This window comes from Panthera tigris, chromosome A1 (assembly GCF_018350195.1).
Source record: "Panthera tigris isolate Pti1 chromosome A1, P.tigris_Pti1_mat1.1, whole genome shotgun sequence".
Taxonomy (NCBI): Eukaryota; Metazoa; Chordata; class Mammalia; order Carnivora; family Felidae; genus Panthera; species Panthera tigris.
Genome location: NC_056660.1, coordinates 198,482,376 through 198,509,792, shown reverse-complemented (window position 1 = coordinate 198,509,792; position 27,417 = coordinate 198,482,376). Strand labels below are relative to the sequence as shown.

The following is a 27,417-nucleotide window of genomic DNA, read 5'->3' as shown; positions in this document are numbered from 1 at the left end:
GAAAAAATTAATTACTGATCCCTCCATCCTCCCATAGCATTTTATCTCTAGAGACTATAAAAATTATAATCTTCTGGGGAACGCTATGATTTATTCATCTTTATGTTTATTTTTTAATTAGATTTGTTGATTTCAAATGATCCTTTCTTGGAAACGTGATGACCATGATTAATAAAGCTAACAGATCCACACCAAGTGTTTTCCTATCTTGAATTCCTTTGAATTATGTGTATCATGTTCACCACATTGTTATGCACTCGGCTTTAGGTTGCTTTGGGAGAAGTCCATTGCTGTTCAGGTCTGTGCTCTCTACCTTAATTAGATAATCCTTAAGGGATGAGATCACATCTATGTCTTCTTTTGTTTCCTTGTGGGTCAAAGGCATGAGTCACAATAGATGTGTATAATAAAATGAATAGCCACATATTTGTGAGCATAGGCAACCTTCATTTTTTATTTAAATATGTTAACTCTTAGTGTTTATTCTCTTCAATTCTGTTTCCGAGGATTGATGAACCCCAATACTCAGGGTTCTCTCATCTGACCAAGAGTCTGCCTAAAAGTATCTTGTATCCTTAGGCACCTGAGCATCCATAAAAAATGCTGCTTCACTTTATATAGGGCTTGGGGTTTCCTCAAAGATAACCAAAGATAATTGATAAACATATGTATTTTTTCTTTACAAAATTAATATATTGATTACAAAAATTCAAATAATACCTAAAAGTAGGGAGGCATATCCCTCTTTAATTTCCTAATATTGCAATTTATTGCAAAATGTATAAGACATTTCATTTCTATATACACTGAATGTTTCATATTTATTCAATATATACTTTTTCTAATTTTTACACTCATATCAACCACTCTACTTAATAAATAATAGAAATCTTCCTTTATCTATACTTCATCTCTTTTATTTTTATTTTGACCAAGCCATATAAACCTATATGGAAACTTACAGTTTCAATTAAAAATTACAGTTCATTTAAAGCAGAATATGGAATATGGTAAAGAAAACAAATATCCAAATGTCACATCTGTCTTATAGACATGTTCTTTTCCTCAGTGAAGCAAGAGGACCAAGTTCTGTGGTATCAGAGATGATCCTAAAAAATCGCAGAACTTAATTCTTAAACTTAATCCTAACCCACTTTATTTCAATATCTTTGATACTATCGGTTCAAGGTATTCTGTTAGCCTAACTCGGATTCTTACACCAGATTCTTAACAAGTAGGTATCCTGACAAGAAAATTTCCCTAAACTCCTAAAATAATAATGAAGCCAGCATGTTAGATTTGGTGGCAGACTTTACACCAGCTATGAAATCTGCTCTCCACCACCAGTTGAATTTGGGTACATCTATTTGTGCAGTGTGCTAGACAAAACCATGTTTCTAAAAGCCAGAATCAGACTATGCCCAGCATCCTCTTAAATATCAAGCCAGCACAGAAGGCAGTATCATACAACATTGGTGCATTCAGGAACTTCTATATATTCAGTGACTATACTTCTAAACCCAATGTGCAAGAAAATACATTCAATTCCATGGAATTTTGTCCTAGATGATGCAAAATCATACCAATGTAAAAATGTAATCTGAAGCCTGAGGTGATGTTACCATCCTCATGAAGGAAACTTCCAGAAATCCACGGGAAGAATTAAATGCAAATTTCATCTCCTAGGCAACTTTTTCAGAGATGCATGGGTAGCCTTTAAAAAAACAAACAAACAAACAAAAAAAGACACCTTCAAAAAATTCCTTTCTGTAGACATCACCTCAAAAGGACCAAGGCATGGCACCAAGCTGTCAACTATAAAGTAAACCTGTGCACAGTAAGCATCCCTCCAAAGGAAGGGCAGTAACTTGGACTCTCACTTGTTTCCCACAGCAATCTCCACAGCATCACTCATGGGACGTAATTAACATCAGTGGAAACACATGAGTGCCAAAAACAAAGATCCAGAATGTAGTCACTCCATCAGGGTCTAAGCTGTGCTCATTGAATCTCTGTCCCTGGACATATGCATTAACCACAGCAGCTGCACCCACCACAAGCCAAAGAAGCTTGATTAGAAGCAGGGTCAACAAAAGAGAAGTGAGAAGAATGTGTAGAAGTTCAACAGTTAGCGATGCCGAATATCCTCCGACTCCCGGGAGCCATAGCAGGCAACAGATAAATGATGCCGCACACTTCAAACGTACAGAAGCTTTTGTCAACCAAGATTTCATGCAGCCCCACAGGTGAAGAGGCAAAGCCACCGCTGGTGATAGACAGACTGTCTACATGTGTACTTAGACAAGATGTGACTATGTGTCATTAATGGAGCGGCTTTGAGCCCCATTCACACACATGAATAGTAATGCTGTCAGTGGCAGCATCTTCTAATACTAAGAACAAAAATAAATACTTCAACATGAAGTATAGACACAAGCCAAGACAGGTCTCTCTAGAGTTGAATTTTCATCATGGACTAAAGATGATTGATGGCGATGGTGCTGTGGTTAATGGACACATTTTGTATTTCCCATCACTTTTCCAGTACATGTTCCTGATTCCCTTGATTGTTTTCAGCCTTCACAAATGTTCTTTTTCCTGAAATCCCCACTCCACTTTCTCAATTGCTTCAGCTAACCAGTGGTTTCACTGAGCCATCTGTGTGCTTCCTTTCATTTCTGTCCACGTAGCATGTAAGCTTTCATTGTTCAGCTACCTGAGCATTTTTCTTTGCCCCAGCACCCTCCCCCAACCATTTCACCCAGACTGTGCTAGTCTATCAAGATGAAAGCAACACTATGACACTCGGAACAAACTTCTCCTGTCAGATGCACACAGGGGCCCTCTGTTGCACAATCTGCACTTGTCCTGCATGCAATAGAGATTCAACTGGCAGATATGAGATCCAGACTGCAGATCAGAAGGGAGACTGACTTCTGCCCTTCATTTGGGCCAAAGAATACTTATCTCCTTATTTCCAACTTCTTCTCAAGTTGCAGCTAGACCTGGGGAGATGTAAATATGTAAGTAAAACCCAAGACCATATTCACAGGTTATCCCTTTCAAAATGCCAGCACTTCTCAGTTGCCTTATCACAGGCTGATTCAACTGCTTATTCATAAAAGGCCAATAGCAAGAAAAGGCAGCTCAGTGTGTCAGGAGGACTGCGGGAGTTACTGCCATATACTAATCTTTTGTTCTGACACATTGGTGTGTGGGATTAGGCTGTGGGCAAAGTTTCTATGTCTCTCTTTCTTGCAGTTCCAGGCTATCCATAATCCATAGTTCTGCTAAAGAAGTCCTTTCTGGAGCAGACATAACATAGGAAACTTCAACGATTGTTGTTGGTGTTTAATATTTATTGAACACCCACCACTGGACCAGGCTCTCCACTGATGTATAGCTTGCATCTTATTAGAATTTTCTGGGGCGGGGGGGGGGGGGGACACTTTGGCTGAAACCTAAAAGCTCTTTAGCTATTATAAGGGCAACAAGAACACACATTCCTCAAATATCTCCAATTGCTTCCCATAACACAATGCAATTTTCTGCTTCTACCATTAAAAATAGTCATTAACATACTCAACTAAGCCCACTAATAGCTTGAGATGAAAAAAATCACCATGTTAGTACATACTTTTAAAGATTTTTTTTCCAGAAAATGTGTAATATAATTAGAAATACTCATTTTCAACCTGCACAATGTTAGCCCTTGTTTTAGTTGCCTGTCTCTCTTCCTCAGAATCCAAGGTTGGAACCTCTGATGAGCTCCATGGGTAGAGGCCAAGTCTGTCTGCTTTCCTGAGATAGCCCTATCAGGAAAAAGATGCACATAGAAGCCATAACCCTACCATTCTTGTAGAGCTTGGCAATAGATCAGTTTCCTCAGACCCACGAGCCTTCCATCCTGTCCTCCATATTTTCTTTGTTGATAGACAGACCTGGAACCCTGCTCAAAACTCAATCTGCAGGCTGAGAACCTTCCCTGAACACTACTTCCTACCAGCCTTCCTTCTCAGAGCTAGACCTTGCATATTGATAGGAATCTTGGGAAGTTAGAAGTATTTCCAGAATGCCTAGATCTTTGTTGGCAAAGTTCTGCCTGCCTGATTGGACTGGTATTGGTGATGCTCTGAATTATTGCTTTTATACTTGGAAAAACTCTGGATGAACATACACCAAAGCATTAATAATCAGTATCTCTGGGTGGTAAGGAAACATATGATTTTAATTTTCTCCTTTACTATATTTCCACATGTTCTGCCGTAAAACATATTATTTTGTACTGAGGGGGAAAAATGTGTTTTGCTTAAAACTACCAAGATATACCATTACCCTTCTCCTGTGTTTCTGCTTCAGTAAATTCTCCTTTCTCTTTTCCAAATCTAGCCTGGTGAAAAAGAACTTTCTCTCCACAACAAAAAAGGCCAAAATCTAAGAACCAATTCTAAAAGAAACATTGATTGATTTATTTTTAATGTTTATTTATTTTTTGAAGGAGAGAGAGACAGAGCATGAGCAGGGGGAGGGACAGAGAGAGAGAGAGAGAGGGAGACACAGAATCCAAAGCAGGCTCCAGGCTCTGAGCTATCAGCACAGAGCCCGATGTGGGGCTCAAACCAACCAGCTGTGAGATCATGATCTGAGCTGAAGTCAGACACTTAACCAACTGAACCACCCAAGTGCCCTGAAAACTTTTTTTAAAAAAGGTTTTAGAATCTTTTGTAACATAAAAAAGTAAGACTTTGAAAATTTTTTATAACATAGGAAATGGAAGATAAGTGATTTATTAACAATATAAAGAATCAAGATTTTCATGGTACCATGAACATTATAAAATAAAAATTTAAGTTAAAATTTACAAAACAATAAATTAATGTAATGTGATTTTTAATGTTAATTTTTTTGAGAGAGAGCATGAGTTGAGGAGGGGCAAAGAAAGAAGGGGACAGGGGATCCCAAGTGGGCTTCCCACTAACAGCACAGAGCTGGATACAGGGCTCAAACCCACAAACCGTGAGATCATGACCCAAGTCAAAGTCAGACTAAACCACCCAAGCACCCCTAATGTAATGTAATTTGAAAACTGAATGAGAAAATGTAAATCAAAGCCACAAAGATGAGAAAGCAGGACACAAAACCAAATGACCTTCAACTTCAGAAATCACCCCCTCCCAACCTATGCACTCATTCTTCCAATGCTTTAGTTGCAAGACTTGGATATTTCTGTATTGATAGGAGGTTACCTTCTTGTAATCTCACAGCTTTTCACTCTACCTGAAAAATATATTTCTTCCTGAAATGGATTATTTATGCTGTGCTGCAAGTTCTACAAGCTACTTTTCCCAGCTGCATCCACCAGTACCAAAGTTCACTCTTGTGCATTTAAATTGTTTTACTTTGAAATTTGTAGATTGCTGTCATTTGTTTCCTCACTACAAAATGTCTTTACATGACTTTAGCTTCAAAAGGAATTTATTATTGAGGGGAGGGGGGACATAGATATTACTTCACACTTATTAAGATGGCTATATTCCAAAAGACAGTTAATAACAAATGTTGGGGAACATGTAGAGAAATTGGGACATTCATACGTTGCTGGTGGAATATAAAATGGTATGAACAGTTTCCAAAATACTCAGGGGCTCAGTTGGTTGAACGTCGGGCTCTTGATTTCGGCTCAGGTCATGATTTTCACCGTTGGTGAGTTTGAATCCCTGGGTCAGGCTCTGCGCTGACAGCACTGAGCCTGTTTGGGGTTCTCTCTTTCACTCTCTCTCTGCCAATCTCTCTCTCAGAACAAATAAACAAACATTAAAAAAATACTGTTTGGAAAATGATTTGGTAGCATCTTAAAAGTTAAGCATAATGTTATCATATGATCCAGTAATTCCACTCCAAGATATATAAACTCAAGATAAATGAAAACATGTGTCACACTAAAACTTGTATGAGTATGTTCATAGAAGTAACAGCTAAAAAGCAGAAACAACCCAAATGTCTATCAACCGATGCATAGAAAAGCAAAATATGGCATATCCACACAATGACATATTATTCAACCATAAAAAAGTAATGGAATACCAGTACAGGCTACAATATGAACCTTGAAAACATTATGCTAAGTAAAAGAATCTAGATACAAAAGGCTATAGTATGACTCCATTTACATGAAATGTCTAGAATAGGCAAATCCACAGAGACAGTAAGTAGAATACTTATTGCCAAGGGCCAGGGGAAAAGACGAAAAAGAGTGACTGCTAATGGGTACAGAGTTTCTTCTTAGAATAATAAAAACATTTGGGAATTAGATGATAGTAACGTTTGTGAATATTCTACAAACCACAAAATTGTACCCTTTGAGAGTGAATTTCATAATAAGTGAATTATACCACAATGAAACCATTATTTTTTTAAACTGCATAGGAAATATCAAAATAAAGGTATTCTTTTAACTTATAAATTTTTTTCTCTAGCTCTATCCATTGAAATCTCCTAGAAATTTTCCAATGTCACTGTCATAACAATGAGCACATCTAGCACCCAGATTTTCACCCCTAGTAACGTTATCGATTGAAAACAAAACAAACAGATGAACATAAGGGAAGGGAAGCAAAAATAGTATAAAAACAAGGAGGGGGACAAAACATAAGAAACTTTTAAATACAGACAACAAACTGAGCATTGCTGGAGGGAGTGTGGGTGGGGTCATGGGCTAAATGGGCAAGGGGCATTAAAGAAGACTTTTGGGATGAGCACTGAGTGTTATACATAGGGGGTGAATCACTGGATTCTACTCTTGAAATCATTATTGCACCATATGCTAACTAACTTGGATGTAAATTTAAAAAATAATTAATAAATATATTTAAAAAACAAAACAGGGCTCCTTAAAGAAAGACTGATTCCATGCCTACACAGCAGCAAAGATATAAGGTCTAGGACAATGTGTGCCATAAAGCAAATAAATTTTTCAAGATTAATAGGATTGCATGAAAAGGAAACAGAGGCTACCTACCTTGAAGGGACTTCCACTGGCCAAAATTAAGATGACTTAAGCTGTAAAAAACCAATGATTGTAGTTGATGGAAAATCACCAAATCTATAACTATTCATGAGCTCATAAATATATTCTTTGAGGACTAATCTTTTAGAAAGAAAAAAAAATTCAAAAAAAAAAACCCTGAAATCATCAACATCACTTGAAATAGCCATTTGAACAACACCTTACTTTGAAAAAAATGTAAAGGAGGAAAACATAAGCATTTATTCTGCCTCTGCAGTATAAACTAGGTTTCAAAATAATCAATAGCCCTGCTTATAAATACATATAATTTATCATCAACTTTTGTTATATATCATAGATAGATAGATAGATAGATAGATAGATAGATATCCTCCCTAATATTTGAGCAGAAACCAGAAGGGAGTAAGGGAGCGAGCCATGCACATCTCTACAGTAAAAGGTAGAAGGAGCAACAAATGTAAAGATTGTAGGAGAGGAGCATGTTTGGAAACCAGTAAGATTGTGGAGAAATAAAGAACATTAGATGATGGGGTCAAAGAGGCTGTGGGGGGAAATGCCCATTAAACACTGTCTATATCACCTGAAAACAGTGACCCTTCCCCCCCTCTCTCAGTGTATGTAATTACCTCTCATCCCAGTGGATTTGTATGACACCTTAATCACCTTTATCTTTTAGTCTAAGGATGACAAACATGGGTAAATGACACACTTCCATGTGGTAGCCAAAATAGATATTGCTAATTGTTTATAGCCTTAGAATCCTTTTCAGCTCTCGTTAAATCAAATTTACCTAGTTGTCATCTTTGTCCTATAATCTTAGGAAGTGTATATGTGTAAACATCATCCAAACTAAGCCAAAAAGTTGAATACATAAAAAAATACTATATAATCTAATGGCCTCATTGGTTCCTTAAACCTGTTAGCAGTGTCTCACTTGTTCTCAGTTTTAGTGTGGGACCCCTAGAAAGCAAAACCTGAAAGAAGGCTTAAGTCCAAGGTCTTTAGTGGAGAGTGTGGTTCAGGAGTGAATTGTGAGGGATAGAAGAGAGAGGGAAAGGAGAGTTTATACAAAGATGCATTATCCAGCTGACATCACCTTTACTGTGACTAGTTGCTCAGTCCCACAGAATAATCTGAAATCTTTCTCAGGACCAGCTATCTGGGGGATGGAAGGGGGGTATTTATCTGTAATCTTCCATTATTGATATCATGTCAGTTGTTCTGTAGAACGACTCACCTTCTGAATTTGATAGTATCCTGGAGGTATAGTTCTTCTAGCTCCTGAATCTCCTATAAATGATGATTTAGAGCCAATATCTTGATCACATTTGATTTACACATTTTGGACTATAATTCAACATAGGTGATGTTATTTCTTTGCATTGCATTACATCAGGATACACCTATAGCTGATTGCCCTACCTTTGTGATACAAAGATTCACAAGGGGATTTGGATGACAGCAGCCTGATCCTCCATTCTGCTGTGGTTTCTCTCTTAAATTAGGAACTTGTCTGATTTCCTTGGCACCATATAAATGTCAATTCCCCATCAATCATACATCTAATGATTTCACTGTCAATTGGTACTCAATTATACTCAGTTAATTCTTTACACACAACAAATACTGTTTAATGTGTGAATAAATGTCAGAGATAGCTGGAGATGGATTTCTCATCTTCCATTCTCTACATCCCCACTCCAGGCACTGCATCCGAGATGGTAATGCCTACTGGAGACTGAGATCACTTCACACAGGACAAAGATTCCCACACAGTTGTATATCTTGAGAGGGTGCTTGGTCCCCTTTCATCCTATCCTTGTGTAAGTCTTGTATTTTGAGTTGCTGCTACCCTTTAAAGTTAGTACTTAAAAAGGGCAAAGAGGTGGGCGTTTGGGGGAGGGGCTGGCTGGCTCACTCAGTTGAGCATCCAACTCTCGATTTTAGCTCAGGTCATGATCCCAGGGTCGTGGGATCAAGCCCCACATTGGGCTCTGTGATGACAGTGGGAACCGTGCTTGGAATTCTCTCTCCCGCTCTCTCTCTGCCCCTCCCCTGCTTGCACTCTCTTTCTCTCAAAAATAAATAAACATTTTTTAAAAATGGTTTTTAAAAAAAGTTTAAAGGGGAATATGTGTTTTCTTGGGTATTGGTCTATGAAACAACCACCCATTCTCATTCATTTGTTTGGTTAGTTCATCCCAAAATGCTTTATATTCTTGGTTGTAATTAGTCACATCTAGGTAGATCTGGCTGTTTCCAGGGTGAGAAAAGAAAACTAATCTTTGTTACCCATAATAGATTTATTCATAAAGATAAGCTTGGTGGGGCACTTGGGTGGCTCAGTCAGTTAGGCATTCAACACTTGGTTTCAGCTCGGGTCATGATCTCATGGTTTGTGGGGTCAAGCGCCACATTGGGCTCAGCACTGACAGAGCAGAGCTTGCTTGGGATTCTGCATCCCCTCTCTCTGTCTCTCTCTGTCCCTCCTCTGTTTGTGCTTTCTCTTTCTCTCTCTCAAAATAAATAAACTTAAAAAAAAAAAGATAAGCTTGGCAATCTAGAGCATTCAAAATTTCTTGAGTCCCATAGGATCCTTAAACACAGTACCAAATAAAAACCTGCCCCTTCTCCATTATCATCTATCTCCGGAAATGATACCACCACTCACTCATTTATTCATACTGGAAACCCAAGAGTCATCCTTGTCTCCTCCTTTTCTTTTATCCCCCACATTCAGTCAATCAATAGAACCTATGGATTCTACCTTTTAATCATGTCATGAATCTTTGTCTTTAACCCAAGTCTCACCACCTAATAGAGTTCTGCTACTGGGATGTCATTCTAAAAGTTGGCCTTTCTCCATGGCTAGTGCCTTCTATATCTATCTCTATAGTTCACACAGAGAGAGCATTTTTAAGTGAAAAATGGCACTTACTTAAATATTCCTTACTTAAAATATTCCCATAGATTTCCTCTGGAAAACCAATAAACTCAAGGTTTTTACAATAGTTTACGTAATCTGTGCCATCAACTTCTTCCATCTCCTCAATTTCCACTCTTCCTCTCAAAGTATGTGCTTTGGTCATCACCAAATTTCTTTTAGTTCTTCAAATGATTCCTCTCTTTCCTCCTGAACTTTATAAATATTATTCCATTATCTCCCTCAAGCACCACCTTCTCCTGGCCAACCCCTCCTCAAATGTAAGGTCTCAGCTAAATGTCACTTCATCAGGAAGATCTTCCCTGCCATCTTCTTCACAATTTATTACACATACTGATTTAATATCTGCCTTTTCTGTTATTCCAAAATTCCAAGAAAGCTGCAACTAGATTTATCATATTTGCTCCTCTATCCGCATCACAGGATCTGGAGAATATAACAGATATTTAATAAATATGTGTTGAAATTATATTGGAAACTAAGCCACAAAAATGTTTGGGGTTATTTTTGTTAACATATTTTGTGTGCTTCAAGTGCAGATTTTATGAGTAATCTAGGTATAAAAAAATTATCTGTAAAATTATGTTAAATTGCTTAGAATACAGTAGTAATCACAGAGCAATTTCTTTTTCTCATTACTCCTTGGAAATCCTACAGTAATAATCCCTCCCTAAATGCTGGGCTATAGAGTTTTCCTGACTCAGCCTTTTTTTATGTTTTCTGGAGGGATCTAGGAAATGGTGATAATAATACCTACCTGGTATAAAATACATGGGCAAAACACTTGGGCAGACATTTTACAACAGAATCGATGTAAGTGGCCGGTAAACACGTAAAAAGGTACTCACCTAGTCATTTAGGGAAATTCAAAGTAAAACCAGAATGTTGGGGAGCCTAAGTGGCCCAGTTGGTTAAGCATCCAATTCCTGATTTCGGCTCAAGTCACGATCTCACAGTCATGAGACTGAGCCCCGTATTGGGCTCTGCACTGACAGCGGAAAGCCTGCTTGAGATTCACTCTCTCCCTCTCTCTTTTCCCCTCCACTGCTCATGCACACACTCTTTCTCCCTCAAAATAAATCAATAAACATTTTTTTAAATGTAAAAAAACCCACAATGATATATCATTTCACACTCACTCAAATGTTTAAAACTGGGAAAACTGAGGATATTGGTGGGGAGGCACAGCGACTAAAATCTTCCTACTTTTCTGGTAAGAGTATAAAATAGTATAGCTACTTTAGAAAACATTTGACAGTTTCTTATAAAGTTAACTACATGGTTATTTTATGATCCAGCAATTCCACTCCTAGATATTCCACAGCCACCCAAGAGAAATGAAAATATATGTTCTTTTTTTTGCAATAGTCCTAAATTGGAAATGACTCAAATGTCCATCAAAAAGTAAACAAACAAATTGCAGTATTTTCACAAAAATGGAATACTGTTTAGCAATAAAAAGGAATAAACTACTGGCTCACAACAACATGGATGAACCTCTGACTCAACAATCCACTCTTAGGCATAGACCTAATTGTATATACTTCAGTGTGTATATGTGCACCAAATATAGTACAAGAATATTTATATCAACATTATCATAATAGTCAAAACTGAATCAACTCAAATGAACTTCAAGAACAGAATGAATAAATGGTGATACATTCATTTAATGAAAAAGTATAAACTGTTACACACAACAGTATGAATGAGTCTCATAGCACAGTGTTGAAATATATATATATATATATATATATATATATATATATATATATATATATCTGAACAGATAGTTAAGAAAATTGAGATGATATATTGCACGTGCCTGGCATGGAATAGGCACTTAATACATACTATTAAAGAACGAAATAATAGACAGATGTATTTTGGAGTATGTGTGTCTGTTTTGAACTCTCTCAAGACAGTTGCTATAATGGTGACATTGCTTAATTTTGTAAGACACTCTAATACATGGAATTGTTCCAGAGAAGGAACACTGACTGAGGTCTGAAGTGTTCTTGAAAAGCAAGTAGACTGATTAGAGTATACTGGCAGAATAATCAGCCCATTTAGCAGTTGAATCTTTCAAAAGCAGGGTTTGTGATCTGGAGTTCATGGAACCCTAGAGGATCTATGCATGGACTTTTAAATGTTTATGGCCTCCTTAAAAATGAAGGCAAAATTTTGGGTGGGTGTATATGTGTTTGTGTCTGTGCACTGTTCTGGGGAGATGGTTCATATCTTCCAATAGCTTCTCAGAGGGACTGTGAATAAGAAAAAGTTAGGAATCACTGCCTAAACATTTCTTCAGGAAATCTGGTGCTCTGGCAAAAATGAAAATGTTGACAGTGTGATGGTTGTGTCATCTGGCTGGCCAAAGCAATGTTTTCTGCTAAAGCAAAGATTAGAAGTCTTGAGGCCAAAATGATCTCAACTAAATGGTTCTTCTACACTGTGTTTCCATCTGCCCAGCATGTGAGCCATTAACACATGGTTCCTGTTGATGATTTTCATATCCTTATTTGCAAGGAAAATGCACGAGACCAGTTCAGAATAATCATTTATCTCATGTATTGGAAAACCAAATAAATGAGTCTCCTTTACATACTAACAATTTTATATTGCTAAAGAGTGGCCATTGGTGGGAGATTATTAAGCACACATTGACCAAGACTGTCTCTAAGTCATTCCTTTACAAATGTTCATAATATATATATATTCATATTCTAATCCAAAAAATAGCAAGTCTCGCCATGTGTTGAAATAATTTATTTCAACACTTAATGCATCATCTGTCCCGTATTTCCACATGTTGTGTCATCACCATTTGACCTCAACCCATTGTTAAATATTTAATAGTACGGTTGGATAAACAATACAAAGTATAGTTTACTTTTAAATGTAACATTTACATGAAAAAAAATAAACCAATACATGCTGCAAAAGGTACAATTTTAGGTTATAGTACTACTTCTTCTGGTGGATGGAAAATGAGATATAAGAGGAAAGGAAACTATGGGGAGGATGAATGAATCAGGGAGAGCAATGACAAATGAAAAGATGCCATAACACTCCAATAAAAAAATAAAGGCAGAAAGTAACTGCTACCCAAATGTTGCCTCAATGGGAACTGCATGTTTCCACTGCTTAAACTTAAGAATAATGATACTTTTTTTCACATAAAAATGATAAAATAATATTCAACAAAACACTAACCATTAAAGGATCATTTTTAACACTCATTTTATTTTTTTAATGTTTTATTTATTTTTGAGAGACAGAGCAAGAGCAGGGGAAGGGCAGACAGACAGGGAGAATAGAATCTGAAGCAGGCTCCAGGCTCCAGGCTGGCAACACAGAGCCCGATGTGGAGCTTGAACTCACAAACCATGAGATCGTGACCTGAGCCGAAGACAGACACTTAACCACAGAGCCACCCAGGCACCCTGATTTCTAACACTCTTTAAGTGTAAATGTCATTGTGACAGAAATTGGTCATTTAAAGAAGTGACTATAATCTAAGAGAAACACTAAAAGAATCCATGCAACAGATTTTAATGAGTTAGCATACCACTCCTGGGAAGTATGCTAGATACATTTTTGACTGGCCATAGACAATCAACTTTAGGAAATGAGACAAGCATAACCCTGCACCAGAAAATCTTTGTAACCCATTGAGCTATTTTGAGGTAAAGAGCTGAAAACTGCATTTATCATCCTTCAGCATGTTTTTCAATGACAGCCAACATACAAAACAGATCTACAAATCATAGTTGAGAGAAATGAAAGAAAACATAAGTAAATGGAAAGATATACCATGCTCATGGTTTTGAAGACTCAATATTGTCAAAATTTCATTTCTCCCCAAATTGATGTATCCCCGTCATAATTCCATCAAGCTTTTTTTGTAGAATTCAACAAGCAGATTCTAAAATATATATGAAAATGTAGCCAGAATATCCAAAGCAATCTTGAAAAATAACAAAGTTGGAGGAACCATACTACCTGACTTCATTACTTACTATAAAGTCACAATAATCAAGACAATGTGGTATGCCATAAAATCAACAAACAGATCAATGGAACAGAATAAAGAGCACAGAAATAGATCCACACATATGAGATCATTTCATTTTTTACAAAGGTGCAAAGGCAAAACACAAAATGGATTTGGAATTAATTCCCCTTTGAGGAAAGATGACTAACTAAAAATTTATATAAAGACGCAATAGGATGTCTAAAGTCATGTATAAACTGCCTTGTGAACTCTGGACCTTTCATAAACATAATATTTTACTTTTGGGGCAAATTCGACATCGGAAATGAGATAGGATTCATGTTAAATAAAAAATAAGCAGAGATGACAACATGGATGATCAGACAGCAATCATCAACTACTGACTGCAATATTAAATAGGCAAACACTTAAAAAAAAACTAATTATTGGGGCGCCTGGGTGGCTTAGTCAGTTGAGCATCCAACTCTTGGTTTTGGCTCAGGTCATGATCTCACAGTTTATGGGTTCAGGCCCCACATCAGGCTCCACACTGTGCAGAGCCTGCTTGGGATTCTCTCTCTCTCTCTCTCTCTCTTTCTCTCTCTCTCTCTCTGCCCCTCCCCTGCTCTATCTATCTATCATCTATCTATCTATCTCTCAGGATGGAGGAATAAACTTTAAAAAAAAAAACAAAGACATTTATAAAAACAAAACAAAACAAAACACCTAATTATTAAATGTGCAAACCACTGCCACTCTATGGAAACTTAAATGAGGTAACAGAAACCAAAATATACATAACTACAGCATGCCTACTCACCCTCAGCCAATGAAGAATCCAGGAAAGTGGCTCCTACTTTGATTGATATGTTGTTTCAATCATAAAGTAAGAAAACAAAACAGCAAGTACTGATTTGCTCTCCTCCTCCCCTGTAAATGGTATCAGGGGTTAAAAGTGCTAAACATTAGGGGCCCATGGGTAGCTCAGTCAGTTAAGCGTTGGACTCTTGATTTTGGCTCAGGTCATGATCTCAAGGTCATGGGATCAAGCCCCATGTTGGGTTCCACACTGAGCATGGAGCCTACTTGGGATTCTCTCTCTCTCTCTCTCTCTCTCTCTCTCTGTCCCCCACTGCACCTTCCCTTAGTCATGCTCTCTCTCAAAAATATAAACAAAATCTTTTTTAAAAAATGTTTAAATAAAAATAATATAAAAATTTTTTAAATCTTTAAAAATAAAGTGCTAGAGACACGCCTGGGTGGCTCAGTCATTTATGCGTCCGACTTTGGTTCAGGTCATGATCTCACAGTTCATGGGTTCAAGCCCCATGTCAGGCCCTGTGCTGACAGCTCAGAGCCTGGAGCATGCTTCTGATTCTCTCTCTCTCTTTCTCTCAAAAATAAATAAACATTAAAAAAAATTTTTTTTAAGTGCTAGGGGCTCCTGGCTCATTTGGTTAAGCATGACTCTTGATCTCAGTTCAGGTCATGATCTCATGGTTGGTCAGTTCAAGCCCCACATGGGTCTCTGTGCTGACACTGCAGAGCCTGCTTGGGATTCTCTCTCTCCCTTTCTCTCTGCCCCTCCTTCACCCATGCATGCACTCCCTCACTCTCTCTCTCTTTCTCTCTCAAAATAAACAAATAAACTTTTTAAAAAATGTCATACAAAGGGGTGTCTGGCTGGCTTAGTGGGTAGAGTTTGCAACTCTTGATCTCAGGGTTGTGAGTTCAGGCTCCATGTTGGGTATAGAGATTACTTACAAAAAAAAATCTTTAAAAAAAATGTTATACAGAGACAGGTAGTATCAGAAAGAACTAGATGTCCATGATGACTGGCTCTACATAACATCAATGCAATAGTGAAAAGAGAAAAGTTCAGGTAATCAATTGTTTTCTCAGTACTATATTAAAAACTTATATTCTAATGACTTTTTTAAAAACTTAATCAATTGGTTTGGACATCTTGGATAAACATTGCTTTTATGTACTCACATTTCTTAACTTTTTAGTTCTGCAACAATTCAGCTAATACAGAACTATTATCCCCCACCCTACCTCAAATCCTCATTCTAGCCTATGAAGTTGCACAATTTCAAACCATGACGCATTAAGTAGATGTTTATGTACCTAGAAGAACAAAATCTGATTTTAAAATCACTTCAGCCTACTTATCAAGTGTTTAAATTCTACAAGATTATTTCTTTGCATTTGAAATTTTAATATTCATTTTGCCAAACACCTAATTTCAAAAAAATCGAACACTTAACTTTAAGGCAAAAAATAAAAGCTACACAGTTTATGACTTTCAAATTTTCCATACATAACTTCATCCCACCCCCTCCATACATATTCCCTTATTAGAGATTGAAATTTAACCAGGTCAGTTCTGGTCTCAAACAACAATCATATGATTTCAAGTAGATATCTTCAGAGCTAGATTGAATCATTTGCTAAACTCTAATATTTTAAATTTATAAACTTCAGAAGGAAGACAGCTTTTGAAGCTGACAAAAAAACAATCAGAGAACAGCAGTCTTTTTGTGTGCTGCCCAGAAAGTCAGTTACAAAGTGGTCCTATTGTGTTTCTCATAATTTACATTTACTTTTTTGGCAGAGCAGAAAGGAAAAAAATAAGAAGTCAAACTTAGAGGCATACAACAAAAATGAAAGAAGGCATTTTTATTTTAAAATGTCCCCTTGACATTTAGACATCCACAAACCCAATATTTAACATTTACAGGAGATAAAACAGCAAAAAAAAAAAAAAAAAATAGCAGCTGTTTTTCTGTGATGGCATTGAACAGGTGTGATAGCATTTCATACCACAGAAATTGGATGGGTCTCTTGTTGATGCCCATAGGAGGCCCATATGGAACCAGTATTGACCTATGTCTCATTTCCTTGAATTGGCCAGAAGATAACCCAGACCAACAAGAGTTCTGATGACTGATCTGTGCCGATTCAGAGCAGACATTCTCCCAAACAGATCAATACTATCCAAGGTGCAGCTGAAAAACAGGATGAGCTTGTATCATTAAACAAACACCAAGCTGCTTATTCACAAGGGCAAAAGCAACACAGCATTTGTGTTTTCCACAGTGTGTTTGCTAGTGACCTCAACCCTGACCTGCAGGGCCACCCTCACTGGGGCGAGAAGTAATCCTGTATTGGGTCTGCCTCTAGTACTGGAGCACTCTTATGAGAGGTGACATTTTTTTTTTTTTTTTACAAGGAGAGCTCCTGTGTCTGTTTGGGCCAGCCTAGACAATTACATGATGCCAAAGCAACTAGTCAATGCACTTGATTTTGTCAAATGACCAGTCCGAGTATTTGGCATTACGTAGACAAAAAATAAAATGGAAACAGAATTTTTACTTCTTATCCATCATACAGAATTGTGTAGACACACCTTGGATTAAATGAATTTAGAAAGTGTTTACTACACCAGTTGCCTCTCTACGTGTAAATTAACTACCTACATAAACCAAATACTTTTGCTCAAAAATCCAGATAAATATTTTTATTAAACCCCCCAAAACTGACTCTATTACAAGTTTTATTTAGTCACATAGATCCCCCCCCAAAAAGCCATATTGCATATAACTGTTATGCTCTCTTTATATTAACATACTGTATATGTACATGTAATTGAACAAGTTAAATCTAATAAGAACATGCAAGCTACATCACCATTTTCATTGTTATATGTTATAAAATATGAAGAAATGATGGTCTCTAGAATCATCTTTCCAAAAGGATTGGGAAAATAAACCATGGATTAAAATGTTGTCTTACACTCCTCTAAGCAAGATGACTTCATATATGACCAACCACAAGTAAAATTTTAATGTTTTGTATGGTCCTAGGCTGTAAAATCTAACTGCAATTAGATTTTCCAAACTTTAAGGGACTACAGTAGATTTGGGAACAATAAATGTCTTTAAACAGGGGACAAATACAAGTTCATATAATTACTTTTGGGTCTTAAAGTTTTTCAATGGCTATTGGTAGCACTGCCATAAGATCCAACCATCTACCAGCCAAGATCTTTTATGTATTTAGAATATCTAACTTATTTTCCAATTCTAGATACATGGTTTGATAAGCCTAGCTAAAACAAAAGCTGTGTCTCTTGCTGCTATTAAGACAAATTTTTACACGCACACAAAAGTCAAATAACAGTAATTGTTAGCTTTCCCCTTTCTTCCGGCTGTTATCCTGGGGAAAAAAGACTTGAAGGGAAGCAAGCAAAGTTTCCCTCCAGCACTTTACTATATATAAGCACTATATCCACCTCCCTGAATAAAGAAGAAATAAATTCAACTTTGGAACTCTGCCATTGAGGGGCAGCTCCTGCAATGGGGACAGTTTGCTATTAATTGTTAATGTCGTCTGCCATTAGAGGGCACTAAACAACTCTACATTAATGCTGCGTTGGAGGGAAGAAAGAAAGGAAGACGGGAAAGAAAGAGGGGAGGGGGGAGTTTGAGCAGACTCGGGGACGAGGGAGGGAAAGAGAAAAGAGAAGGAGTGGGCGGACGGGAGGGAAAGAGAGAAGAGGGAGGAGAGAGAGAGAGAGAAAGAATAAATCTGGAAATATTAAGAAGGATGTGGAGACCCCAGAGCCGTCTGAAGTCAGCAGAAAGCCAGCCCCCCACCCCCAGACCGCCCGCACCCCTCCTCTCCCGTCCTCAGGACGGTAATTATAAAGCGAAAAGCAGCGGCGAGGTCACCCGTTTTTACCAGCCTGCTGCACCGAATGCGCGCGGTGCAGGTGCGGCGGCCGCGGGGCTTTGTGATTCATGCCCACTTTCAAAGGGGGGCTTGGGCCCGTCTGAGAGGCACCCAAACAACTGTCTTCTAATATTAGCACGGCTGTATTTCGGGATCTATTATAGTCTGTCCAGACAGATCCCATTGTAATGGGATCTTTTATTAAAAGATTAGCACTATCTCCTGCAGTTGGTGGAAAAAAATCTGTTATCACTGAGTTATTTGCAGTTGTGGAAAGGGGGGGGGGTGATGTTGGGTGGGGGGAGGGCGAAAGCAGGAATGGGGGGGCAGTCTGGCGGGGGGAGGCTTGAGGGAGGGCGAAGAGGGGCGGATTTGAAATCCGTGGAAGAACAAATCCCAGTGACCTGCGAATGTCCAAGAATTTTGTCTGCATACTTCGCTGTCTGTTGTCCTTCGGGCTCCAGAAGCGAAAAGAATGGAAATTTAAAAGGCAGCTTTGGAATAAACAATATAGCATTTTCCGTGAAGTAATCGTTTTATATAAAAGGAAATATCGCCTCCTCAGTTTCATTCAGCAGTGCCAAAAATGTTATAAATGAGAGACCCGCCAACTTTCAGCGAAGAATGCCAGGCACTGTGCTTAATAAACTGAGGCTACAGAAGTTCATTATCGATGTTGCAATCTTTTTTATTCCGCGAACCGAGAGAGACAGAGAGAGAGAGAGACAGACAGAGAGAGGGAGAGAGAGAGAGGGAGAGCGAGCGAGCTGAGAAGGAGACTGAGAGACAGACAGGCACACAGGACAGAAACTGGGGAGTCTCCGAGCCGGGGAGGGGGGGCAGACCGCCTACGTCGGCGCCCCCGCTCCAGGCTCCGACTCCAGACGCCGCGAAGTGAAAGGGGAGAAAAGAAAGGGAGAGGGCGAGACTGTGACGGGGGGGAGGCCGGGCCCGAGGTGTTAAACATTTTTGTTTGCTTGTGACTCGTCGAGACCGAGGGCCGCGTCTCGGCCCCGCTCAGCCAAGGTGGAAGGCGCCGGCGCTGGGGTTCTTAGCCCCAACTCCGGACGGGGGGTGGCCGCACAGTCAGGCACGCACAGACCCAGACACAAAACCTCGCCGGTCCCGCGCCCAGGCTGCGGGGGCCTAAAACTGCCGCGCGCCCCGGCGGAGCGGCGGGGCCAGCGCGCTCCGACCCGGCCGCCACCCGGGTATTTCAGCAGCTCCGGGCTCTCTGGGCGTTTGCAAAGTCTTTCTGGAGCGGAGGAGCGGGAGGAGAGACAAACTCCCGGGTTCCCCCCCCACCACCACCACAGCTCCGCTCCGCCCGCCGCCGCCGCCGCCTCCTCCTCCAGCGCCCCCACCGCGCCCCCCTGCATACACACACACACACACACACACACTCTCTCACACACTCACACTCACACAGACACGCCACCCCGGACGCGCCGGCGTTGCCTGCGAGCGGCGGCGTGCAGGACTTGAAGTGGGTGTTCTTCCCCACTCCCCACCCCCGAAGCGTCGCCCCCACCCCCCGCCCGGCCGCCTTCCCCCTCCCTCTCCCTCCTACGCAAATAAGAACTCGGCGATTCCCCTCCTGCCGCTTTGATTTCGGGCACCTCCAACAGATAATTGGGAAGGGTTTCCAGAAGGTGGGAAATGTCACCTGATTCACACTGAACTTTTAAAAGCTCCCCACCCCCAAGGAGCCGCGCACACCCTTGCTCGCGGCCGCCCTCCCACTGCCCCACACACTGGGAGACCGCCCACCGCAAACCGCGGAGACCCCCGTCTAGATTTAAAGCGCGGCTGCGCCCGGCTTCTGACGTCCATTGAATCGCGCGGGCGGCCGGCGGCGAGCGCGGGGCTGCGCCGGGATCGCTGCGCCCTCCGCCGCTCGCCTTTGCGACGCGCGCCGCTCGCCCGAGCCACCCGCCGCCGCGCCCGCTCCCCGCGCCGCCGCACTCCTCGCCCCGCGTCTGCCCCCACGATGGTCGGTCCCAGGCACCAGCCCGGCGGGCTGTGCCTCCTGCTGCTGCTGCTCTGCCAGTTCATGGAGGACCGCAGCGCCCAGGGTAAGCGAGGGGGGATGCGCTGGGAGGCTCGGCTGCGGGCAGGGGTTTGTACTTTACTGTCGTCTGCACCGGGTCTGTTCTAAGCAACGCTGCTCTCGGAAGATTTTGGACCAACTTAGCGACTCCGGGATGGAGTGGAGTGGGAAAACTGAAGGCAGTGACACTTTCGGACTGCCAGCCGAGTTGGGAGCGCGGTTATCCTTTAAAAGGAAAGGGAGTAAGCTGGAGCCTCTCTCAGTAGTTAGGGTTAGATGCTCCAAGTTCTGGACATAATGAGTTTAGATGTTATCTCCCCTATTTTGGCTCTGAAGAAGGGGACAGGCATCAGTAGCCTGGAGATTTCAGTCGATCCATTTGCACTGTAACCTCTTTCCCTCCCACATCTTTTGGATACTTTAAAAAATGACTGGGGGATGGGGGTAGATACTGAAATTTCTTCAGTGGCCGGGGGACGTGGTTTCAGCAACTTTGCCCAAACTTGGAGATGTGGGTGCTGAAAATTTTAGAGGGAAGTAGTTTTCTGCCTAGTGGATGCTTCTTCCAACCCCTTCCCCCCAACCCCGCAAAAAAAAAAAAAAAAAAAAAAAAAAATTTACCCCGGAGTGTTTTGAGTAGTTCACAATTTTTTTTTCTCTGTGCCTCATTCCTCCGACTAACTTTATGGAGAACAGCGAGGAAGGACCTCACAACTTCTTTAATTTCTGAGATGCATTAAGAGCAAATTTCTAAAGTTTGGTTTTGTTTTTTTTTTTAATCAAATTTATTGCAGTGAGTCTTCGGACACAATTTTTAAAAATAATAATAATAGCAGCTTGCGGTCCAATGATTGTTCAAATTGTATTGATGGTTCCTAAGAAGACTTCCTGACCCAAACGCGAACCTGGGAAGGCGGGGGGAGGGGGGGGAGGGGAAAGTACTTGCAAAGATTTCTCTCGGTAGGTATGAGCTAGGTATATGTTGCCGTGAAATAGTAGGAAGCCGCCCCTTCCCCTGTTCTTTTTTCCCCTACACTTTCCTGGAGACAGACGTGTAACTTTCCTTCTTTAGCGTTACCGTTTTGAGTGTGTTGTGAGCTGTCCCCCTGGGCACTGCCCCCTCGCCGCCCTCACCTTTCGGGGCGAGGCGCTGCCTGGGTGCCGCGGACGTGGGCGCCGAGAAAAGCTGCCCTCGGAGATTTCGAAAGACCGCGGTGGCCGCGGGCGTCCTCTGGGTCTGGCGGATTGCAAAACGGGCCGGGCGGGCGGGCTGCGCCTCGAGGCCGCGCGGGGCAGCTCCGGGCAGGGCCCGGCTGCTTTTTTGCTTTCATTTTTCACAAGTGCCTTTTGCTTGATCTGTTCCTGTTGTGTGTGTCTGTCGGTCTCTCCCTCTCTCAAGTTCTCCTACTCTCTTAACCTCTGTCACAAATAATACTCGTACCGCCTACATGAAACCAACATGTAAAAACATCCGTCGCATCCTGTTTTTGTCAGGTTCTTTAATCTGCTCTTCGAGTCGCTGCAGGTTATGAAATGGGACGAATAAAAGTAAACAGTCTAGTAAAAGTCAATGCAAGCTGCACGTGTTGTGTCTGGGTCACTGGTAACTGACATTGATATGGCTGGGGCGCTCTGGCTTCTCGCTCTCCTTCCCCCTCACCCACCTCCCACCTCTTCAACCGTCTCCTCCGCCCCCCTTTCCCCACCCCTTCACTCCCTTCCATTTATTTTCTGCTTTTCTCTCCCATGTCTCTCTACTCCTCCACAGTCACTCCCGCCCCATCCCCGCTGGGTCTCCTCCTTCCCTCGCAAGCTCGCCACCTCGCCCCCTCCCTCCCCCTACTCCGCCTCTCCTCTCGCTCACCCACCTCCCCACCCCTGTCTCCTCGCAGCTGGGAATTGCTGGCTCCGCCAAGCGAAGAACGGCCGCTGCCAGGTCCTGTACAAGACCGAACTGAGCAAGGAGGAGTGCTGCAGCACCGGCCGCCTGAGCACCTCGTGGACCGAGGAGGATGTAAATGACAACACGCTCTTCAAGTGGATGATTTTCAACGGGGGCGCCCCCAACTGCATCCCCTGTAAAGGTAGGACTCTTCCTCCCCAGTTTCCAGGCCCTCAGTAGAGGGCGTCTTATCCTCACCTTCCCCGTTGCCCAGCTGGGGTGCGTTCGTGGGTTCCCTCTATCTTCCCGCAGTCCCGGTAAGACTTTCGGGTTGAATCTTGCCTGGTACACACTGCCGGCAAAACATGGTTGCCAGAGGTTCCTGGACTTACTGGCCAAGTGTGGTGGTGGAGCCAACCAACTCGCACTCTTTGAGAGAGATTTGAGTATAGGGTGCAGACCACTGACCCCACCCCCATCCCCACCCCCTCCTCAACTACTAGGAGAGAGCTGGACCCCTCTGGCGGGAACTCTTGGCCACAGGGTGGGTCCTGCAAGGCCTCCACAGCCCTCCTGGCTGACTTGCATACTGCCTGGCCCTGGCTTTGATCCATCCCTCTTTCCAACCCTTAGAGACATGTGAGAACGTGGACTGTGGACCCGGGAAAAAGTGCCGAATGAACAAGAAGAACAAACCCCGCTGCGTCTGTGCCCCAGACTGTTCCAACATCACCTGGAAAGGGCCAGTCTGCGGGCTGGATGGGAAAACCTACCGCAACGAATGTGCACTCCTCAAGGCCAGATGTAAAGAGCAGCCGGAACTGGAAGTCCAGTACCAGGGCAAATGTAAAAGTAGGTCCTCCCTGGTTCCCCCCCCTCCAGCTTTCCACCTGAGGTGGACCCACTGGAAGACCCCTGGGGTGTGGTATTGTCCACCCTAAGAGCCTAATAATGATGATGATGCAAAACAAAGCAGACTTTTTTAATGTTCTGAAGACTTCTTAAGAACTCAGACGGGACCAACCTAGGGTCATAGATTTTCTCTTGAAACCACTGGGTTCCCAAAGTGCTTGTTGAAAAGCTGGGTGCTTCCTTTTATGATTTCCTTGATAATATCAAATGCTCACTCCCGAACAGCCAGGAAGTGCCTATTATTAATGTGTATTTCTTTCCTTCTTTATTTCAGAGACATGTCGGGATGTTTTCTGTCCAGGCAGCTCCACATGTGTGGTGGACCAGACTAACAATGCTTACTGTGTGACGTGTAACCGGATTTGCCCAGAGCCCACCTCCTCTGAACAGTATCTCTGTGGGAATGATGGAGTGACCTACTCCAGTGCCTGTCACCTGAGGAAGGCTACCTGCCTACTGGGCAGATCGATTGGATTAGCCTATGAGGGAAAGTGTATCAGTAGGTATTCTGGATTAAGGAAGGAAAAGTGGAAACATGGTCAGAAAGGCTAGTTCTACTGGTAAAGCTGTGAGGTCAATCAAATAAGCCCAAATTCGCCCCGTAAGGCATAGTTTCACCAAAGGGGGAACTAGTCTCCAGTTTGGGTAAACTGTGGTAACCACAGCATTCCTCAAGGAAACAGTTATCTTCTGGAAGCATTGGCATATATGTTGAAATGCCAGCAAGAAATGGGAAACAACTTTCTGTCTTGGAAAACTTAGAATTCACTCAATTTTACACATTTTTTAGGTGCTAGACTTGCTGTAAGCAAGAAATAATTGCTTAACAGTTACTGAAAATCTGTTATCAGATTCTAATACTGATGCAATTCTTTATTTTTCAAAAGATTTCACTTGAGGGAAATAATGAAATCCTTATTAATTCCAGGATACTGTGGTAACCTGTTCCCCCAAAATACTATTTTTGTGTACTAGTAGGAAGTGTACGGACCGTGTGTGTTTAAGTTTCAGTTTTATTGTCAAGCATTTTTGCATGAGATCTCCATTATCCTGTTAGCAAATCATAAGCTATATGTTTGTCTTTACTGACAGAGGACTAAAGAAAGGGAAAAACAGGGAGAGGAGGGAAAGCAATTTACTCATCACAGGTGTATTATATCCTAGAAGCAAAGTCCTGTGAAGATATCCAGTGCACTGGTGGAAAAAAGTGTTTATGGGATTTCAAGGTTGGCAGAGGCCGGTGTTCCCTCTGCGATGAGCTGTGCCCCGAGAGTAAGTCCGAGGAGCCTGTCTGTGCCAGTGACAATGCCACTTACGCCAGTGAGTGTGCCATGAAGGAGGCTGCCTGCTCCTCAGGTGTGCTGCTGGAAGTCAAGCACTCCGGATCTTGCAACTGTAAGTACAGTTTCTAACCTTCGCCGCAATGTGAGGCCTTCCCAGGCAAGCCCTAGGGAACGGAGACCTCAAAAGCACGAAAACCTTCCAATATAAGCCCATTTCTGTTTAAATTGGGTAGCTGCTAGGGGCACCTGGGTGGCTCAGTCGGTTAAGTGACTGACTTTGGCTCAGGTCATGATCTCACAGCTCGTGGGTTCGTGGGTTCGAGCCCCGCATGGGGCTCTAACAGCTCAGAGCCTGGAGCCTGCTTCCGAATCTGTGTCTCCCTCACTCTCTGCCCCTCCCCCGCTCACACTCTGTCTCTGTCTCTCAAAAATAAACGTTAAAAAAAAAAATTTAAATTAGGTAGCTGCTAAATTTCACCAGCAATTCAGTGGTCCACAGAAAAATTCCCTGGAATGTTTCCCAGCATTAGGACTTGTCCAATGATCATCAACGGGCTTGCCTCTAAAAACCTAGCTCTAGTCATTTGCCCTTAATTCTTTTGCTGTAGTAATGTGCTTGGCCGTTTGCTTTATTAACACTTGAATCTAAACTAACTGCTTCAAAAGTTTTTTGTTTTTTTTTTCTTTTTCAAAGACAGCTGTATATTATCACACATGGGCTGCTGCTTTTCGCAGTTGCCTCTACTAACTCTGAATTAAGGACCCAAAGCAGTTATACCTAGAACACGAGCGCTTTTTATCTAATTTCAGGAATCTGCCCGTAAAACCTGAGCCATTGATTCTTCAGAACTTTCTGCAGTTTTTGACTTCATAGATAATGTTTAAAAAAAATGTTTTTTAAACTTATTGCATAACAGCAGATGCCAAAAACAAAGCATCTCACTGCAAGTCACATAAAAATGCAACGCTGTAATATGGCTGTCTCAGAGGGCTTTGAAAACATACACTGAGCTGCTTCTGCGCTGTTGTTGTCCATATTTAAACAACAGCTCCCCTGTATTCCCCCATCTAGCCATTTCGGAAGACACCGAGGAGGAAGAGGAAGATGAAGACCAGGACTACAGCTTTCCTATATCTTCCATTCTAGAGTGGTAAACCCTCCACCAATGTTCAGTGTTGATATAGCCTTTGGGCAAAAAAAAAAAAAAGAAAAAAAAAGAAAAAAGAAAAGAAAAGAAAAAATATATTGTCCATACTGTAAATAAGTGTATGCTTATTTATTTGGGGGGAAAACTATACATAAAGGACGTTTGTCCTAGAGCTCTCTCCCAGGCCACCTTGTTACTCATTGGACACGGAGAGGCAGTCATTGTGAGGTCTACTGGATGAGGCCCATAGTTGAGACTTGTAGACATTTATTTATACTGTGTCATGTTTTATAATTTATACATAAAATGTCTGGTTGACTGTACACCTTGTTTTTGAAGAAATTTATTCGTGAAAGGAAGAGCAGTTGTTATTTATTGTGAGGTCTCTTGCTTGTAAAGTAAAAGCTTTTTTTTTTTTCCTTGTAAACCATTTAAGTCCATTCCTTACTATTCACTCACTCATCTGTCTCCCTTCATCTCACTGTTGTTAGACTCTTTTCCACTTTAACAAACTTGCATGTCAGTTTCTGTCATGTTTTTTTATTTATTGGATTCTCTGCTGCCTGTTCTGTACATACATGATCCCTCGGGTTTTGTTTACAAGGAATCTTGACTGACCAAAAGGCATTATAACTGACTCAAATAGAAGGTACAGAGGATACATCTTTGAGGAAACTCCTAGTTCAGTTCTCTTGTCATGATTTGGGAGAGAAGGGGTGATAGAAATGTTAGAATTCTAATAATGTACTTTTAAGATGTTACAAATCCAAAGAAATTGATATGGGTATCCGGAGACTGAAGGAAGGGAATGCTATACATTCAACCTTTTGTTAGGTGTTTCCTGTAAGCTACTCTGCTGTACCTTTTAAATTAGTTCCTTTTCAAACAACGTGTCGCTAAAAGTTATATCAAAGCTTTATCAGTTCAAGTTTCTTGCTTTTCATAATACTTTTTTCTGATGCAATTTTATATTTTCAAACATGGCAAGTTAAATATAAATTCATTTAAATATATAGTTTTGTACTTTTCTACCATGTAAATGTGCAATGTATATAAAAGTTATAATGTGTATTTGTAAATAAATGATGAGTGAAAAAATAAAAAAATTTTAAAAAGCCAATGGTCTCATTTGTTGATGTTAGAGAAGTCGTTTGGGCTTTTGAGTTAAAGTGCATATGATATATTTGCTAAGAAATAGAGTGAGCCAGGACAATAGAAGCTCCAAAGCAAGGTAAATTGCAAATCACCTCAGTGGAGTCTGACACATAAAGGGATCTGAGGTCCAGCAACCCCTTGACAGGAGTTACTACATACCTAAAAGCACCATCATCTTGCCTGTCCATTTATATGGTCTTCTCCATAGCAGGGGAACCCTTTCTTTATCTTCCTTCATCTAAATAAAATGGATCATAGATCTTTAAAAAACAAAGTGCATCC

The 27,417-nt window shown here is 41.1% G+C and overlaps 1 protein-coding gene across 3 annotated transcripts; it reads left to right on the top strand.

Moving 5' to 3' along the window:
* Positions 1-20,631: 20,631 nt before the first annotated feature.
* Positions 20,632-26,750, top strand: FST (follistatin). 3 transcript variants are annotated; one of them, XM_042994937.1, is made up of 6 exons: positions 20,632-20,780; positions 22,648-22,839; positions 23,271-23,489; positions 23,824-24,048; positions 24,717-24,944; positions 25,905-26,750. In XM_042994937.1, exons 1-6 carry the CDS (start codon positions 20,696-20,698, stop codon positions 25,985-25,987), a joined length of 1,032 nt encoding a protein of 343 aa, XP_042850871.1. In that variant the 5' UTR covers positions 20,632-20,695; the 3' UTR covers positions 25,988-26,750. The 3 variants fall into 3 exon arrangements, with proteins under 3 accessions (XP_042850871.1, XP_007076720.3, XP_042850877.1); XM_007076658.3 differs by having other exon boundaries at positions 24,714-24,944; XM_042994943.1 differs by having other exon boundaries at positions 24,714-24,944; positions 25,643-25,991.
* Positions 26,751-27,417: the final 667 nt, after the last annotated feature.

What these genes read in the sequence shown, in the direction of transcription:
- FST (XM_007076658.3), top strand. Translation starts at nt 20,696, where the DNA reads ATGGTCGGTCCCAGGCACCAGCCCGGCGGGCTGTGCCTCCTGCTGCTG. An exon ending in GGAGGACCGCAGCGCCCAGG is followed by an intron (nt 20,781 to 22,647) that starts GTAAGCGAGGGG and finishes GTCTCCTCGCAG; the next exon opens with CTGGGAATTGCTGGCTCCGC. An exon ending in GCACTCCGGATCTTGCAACT is followed by an intron (nt 24,945 to 25,904) that starts GTAAGTACAGTT and finishes TCCCCCATCTAG; the next exon opens with CCATTTCGGAAGACACCGAG.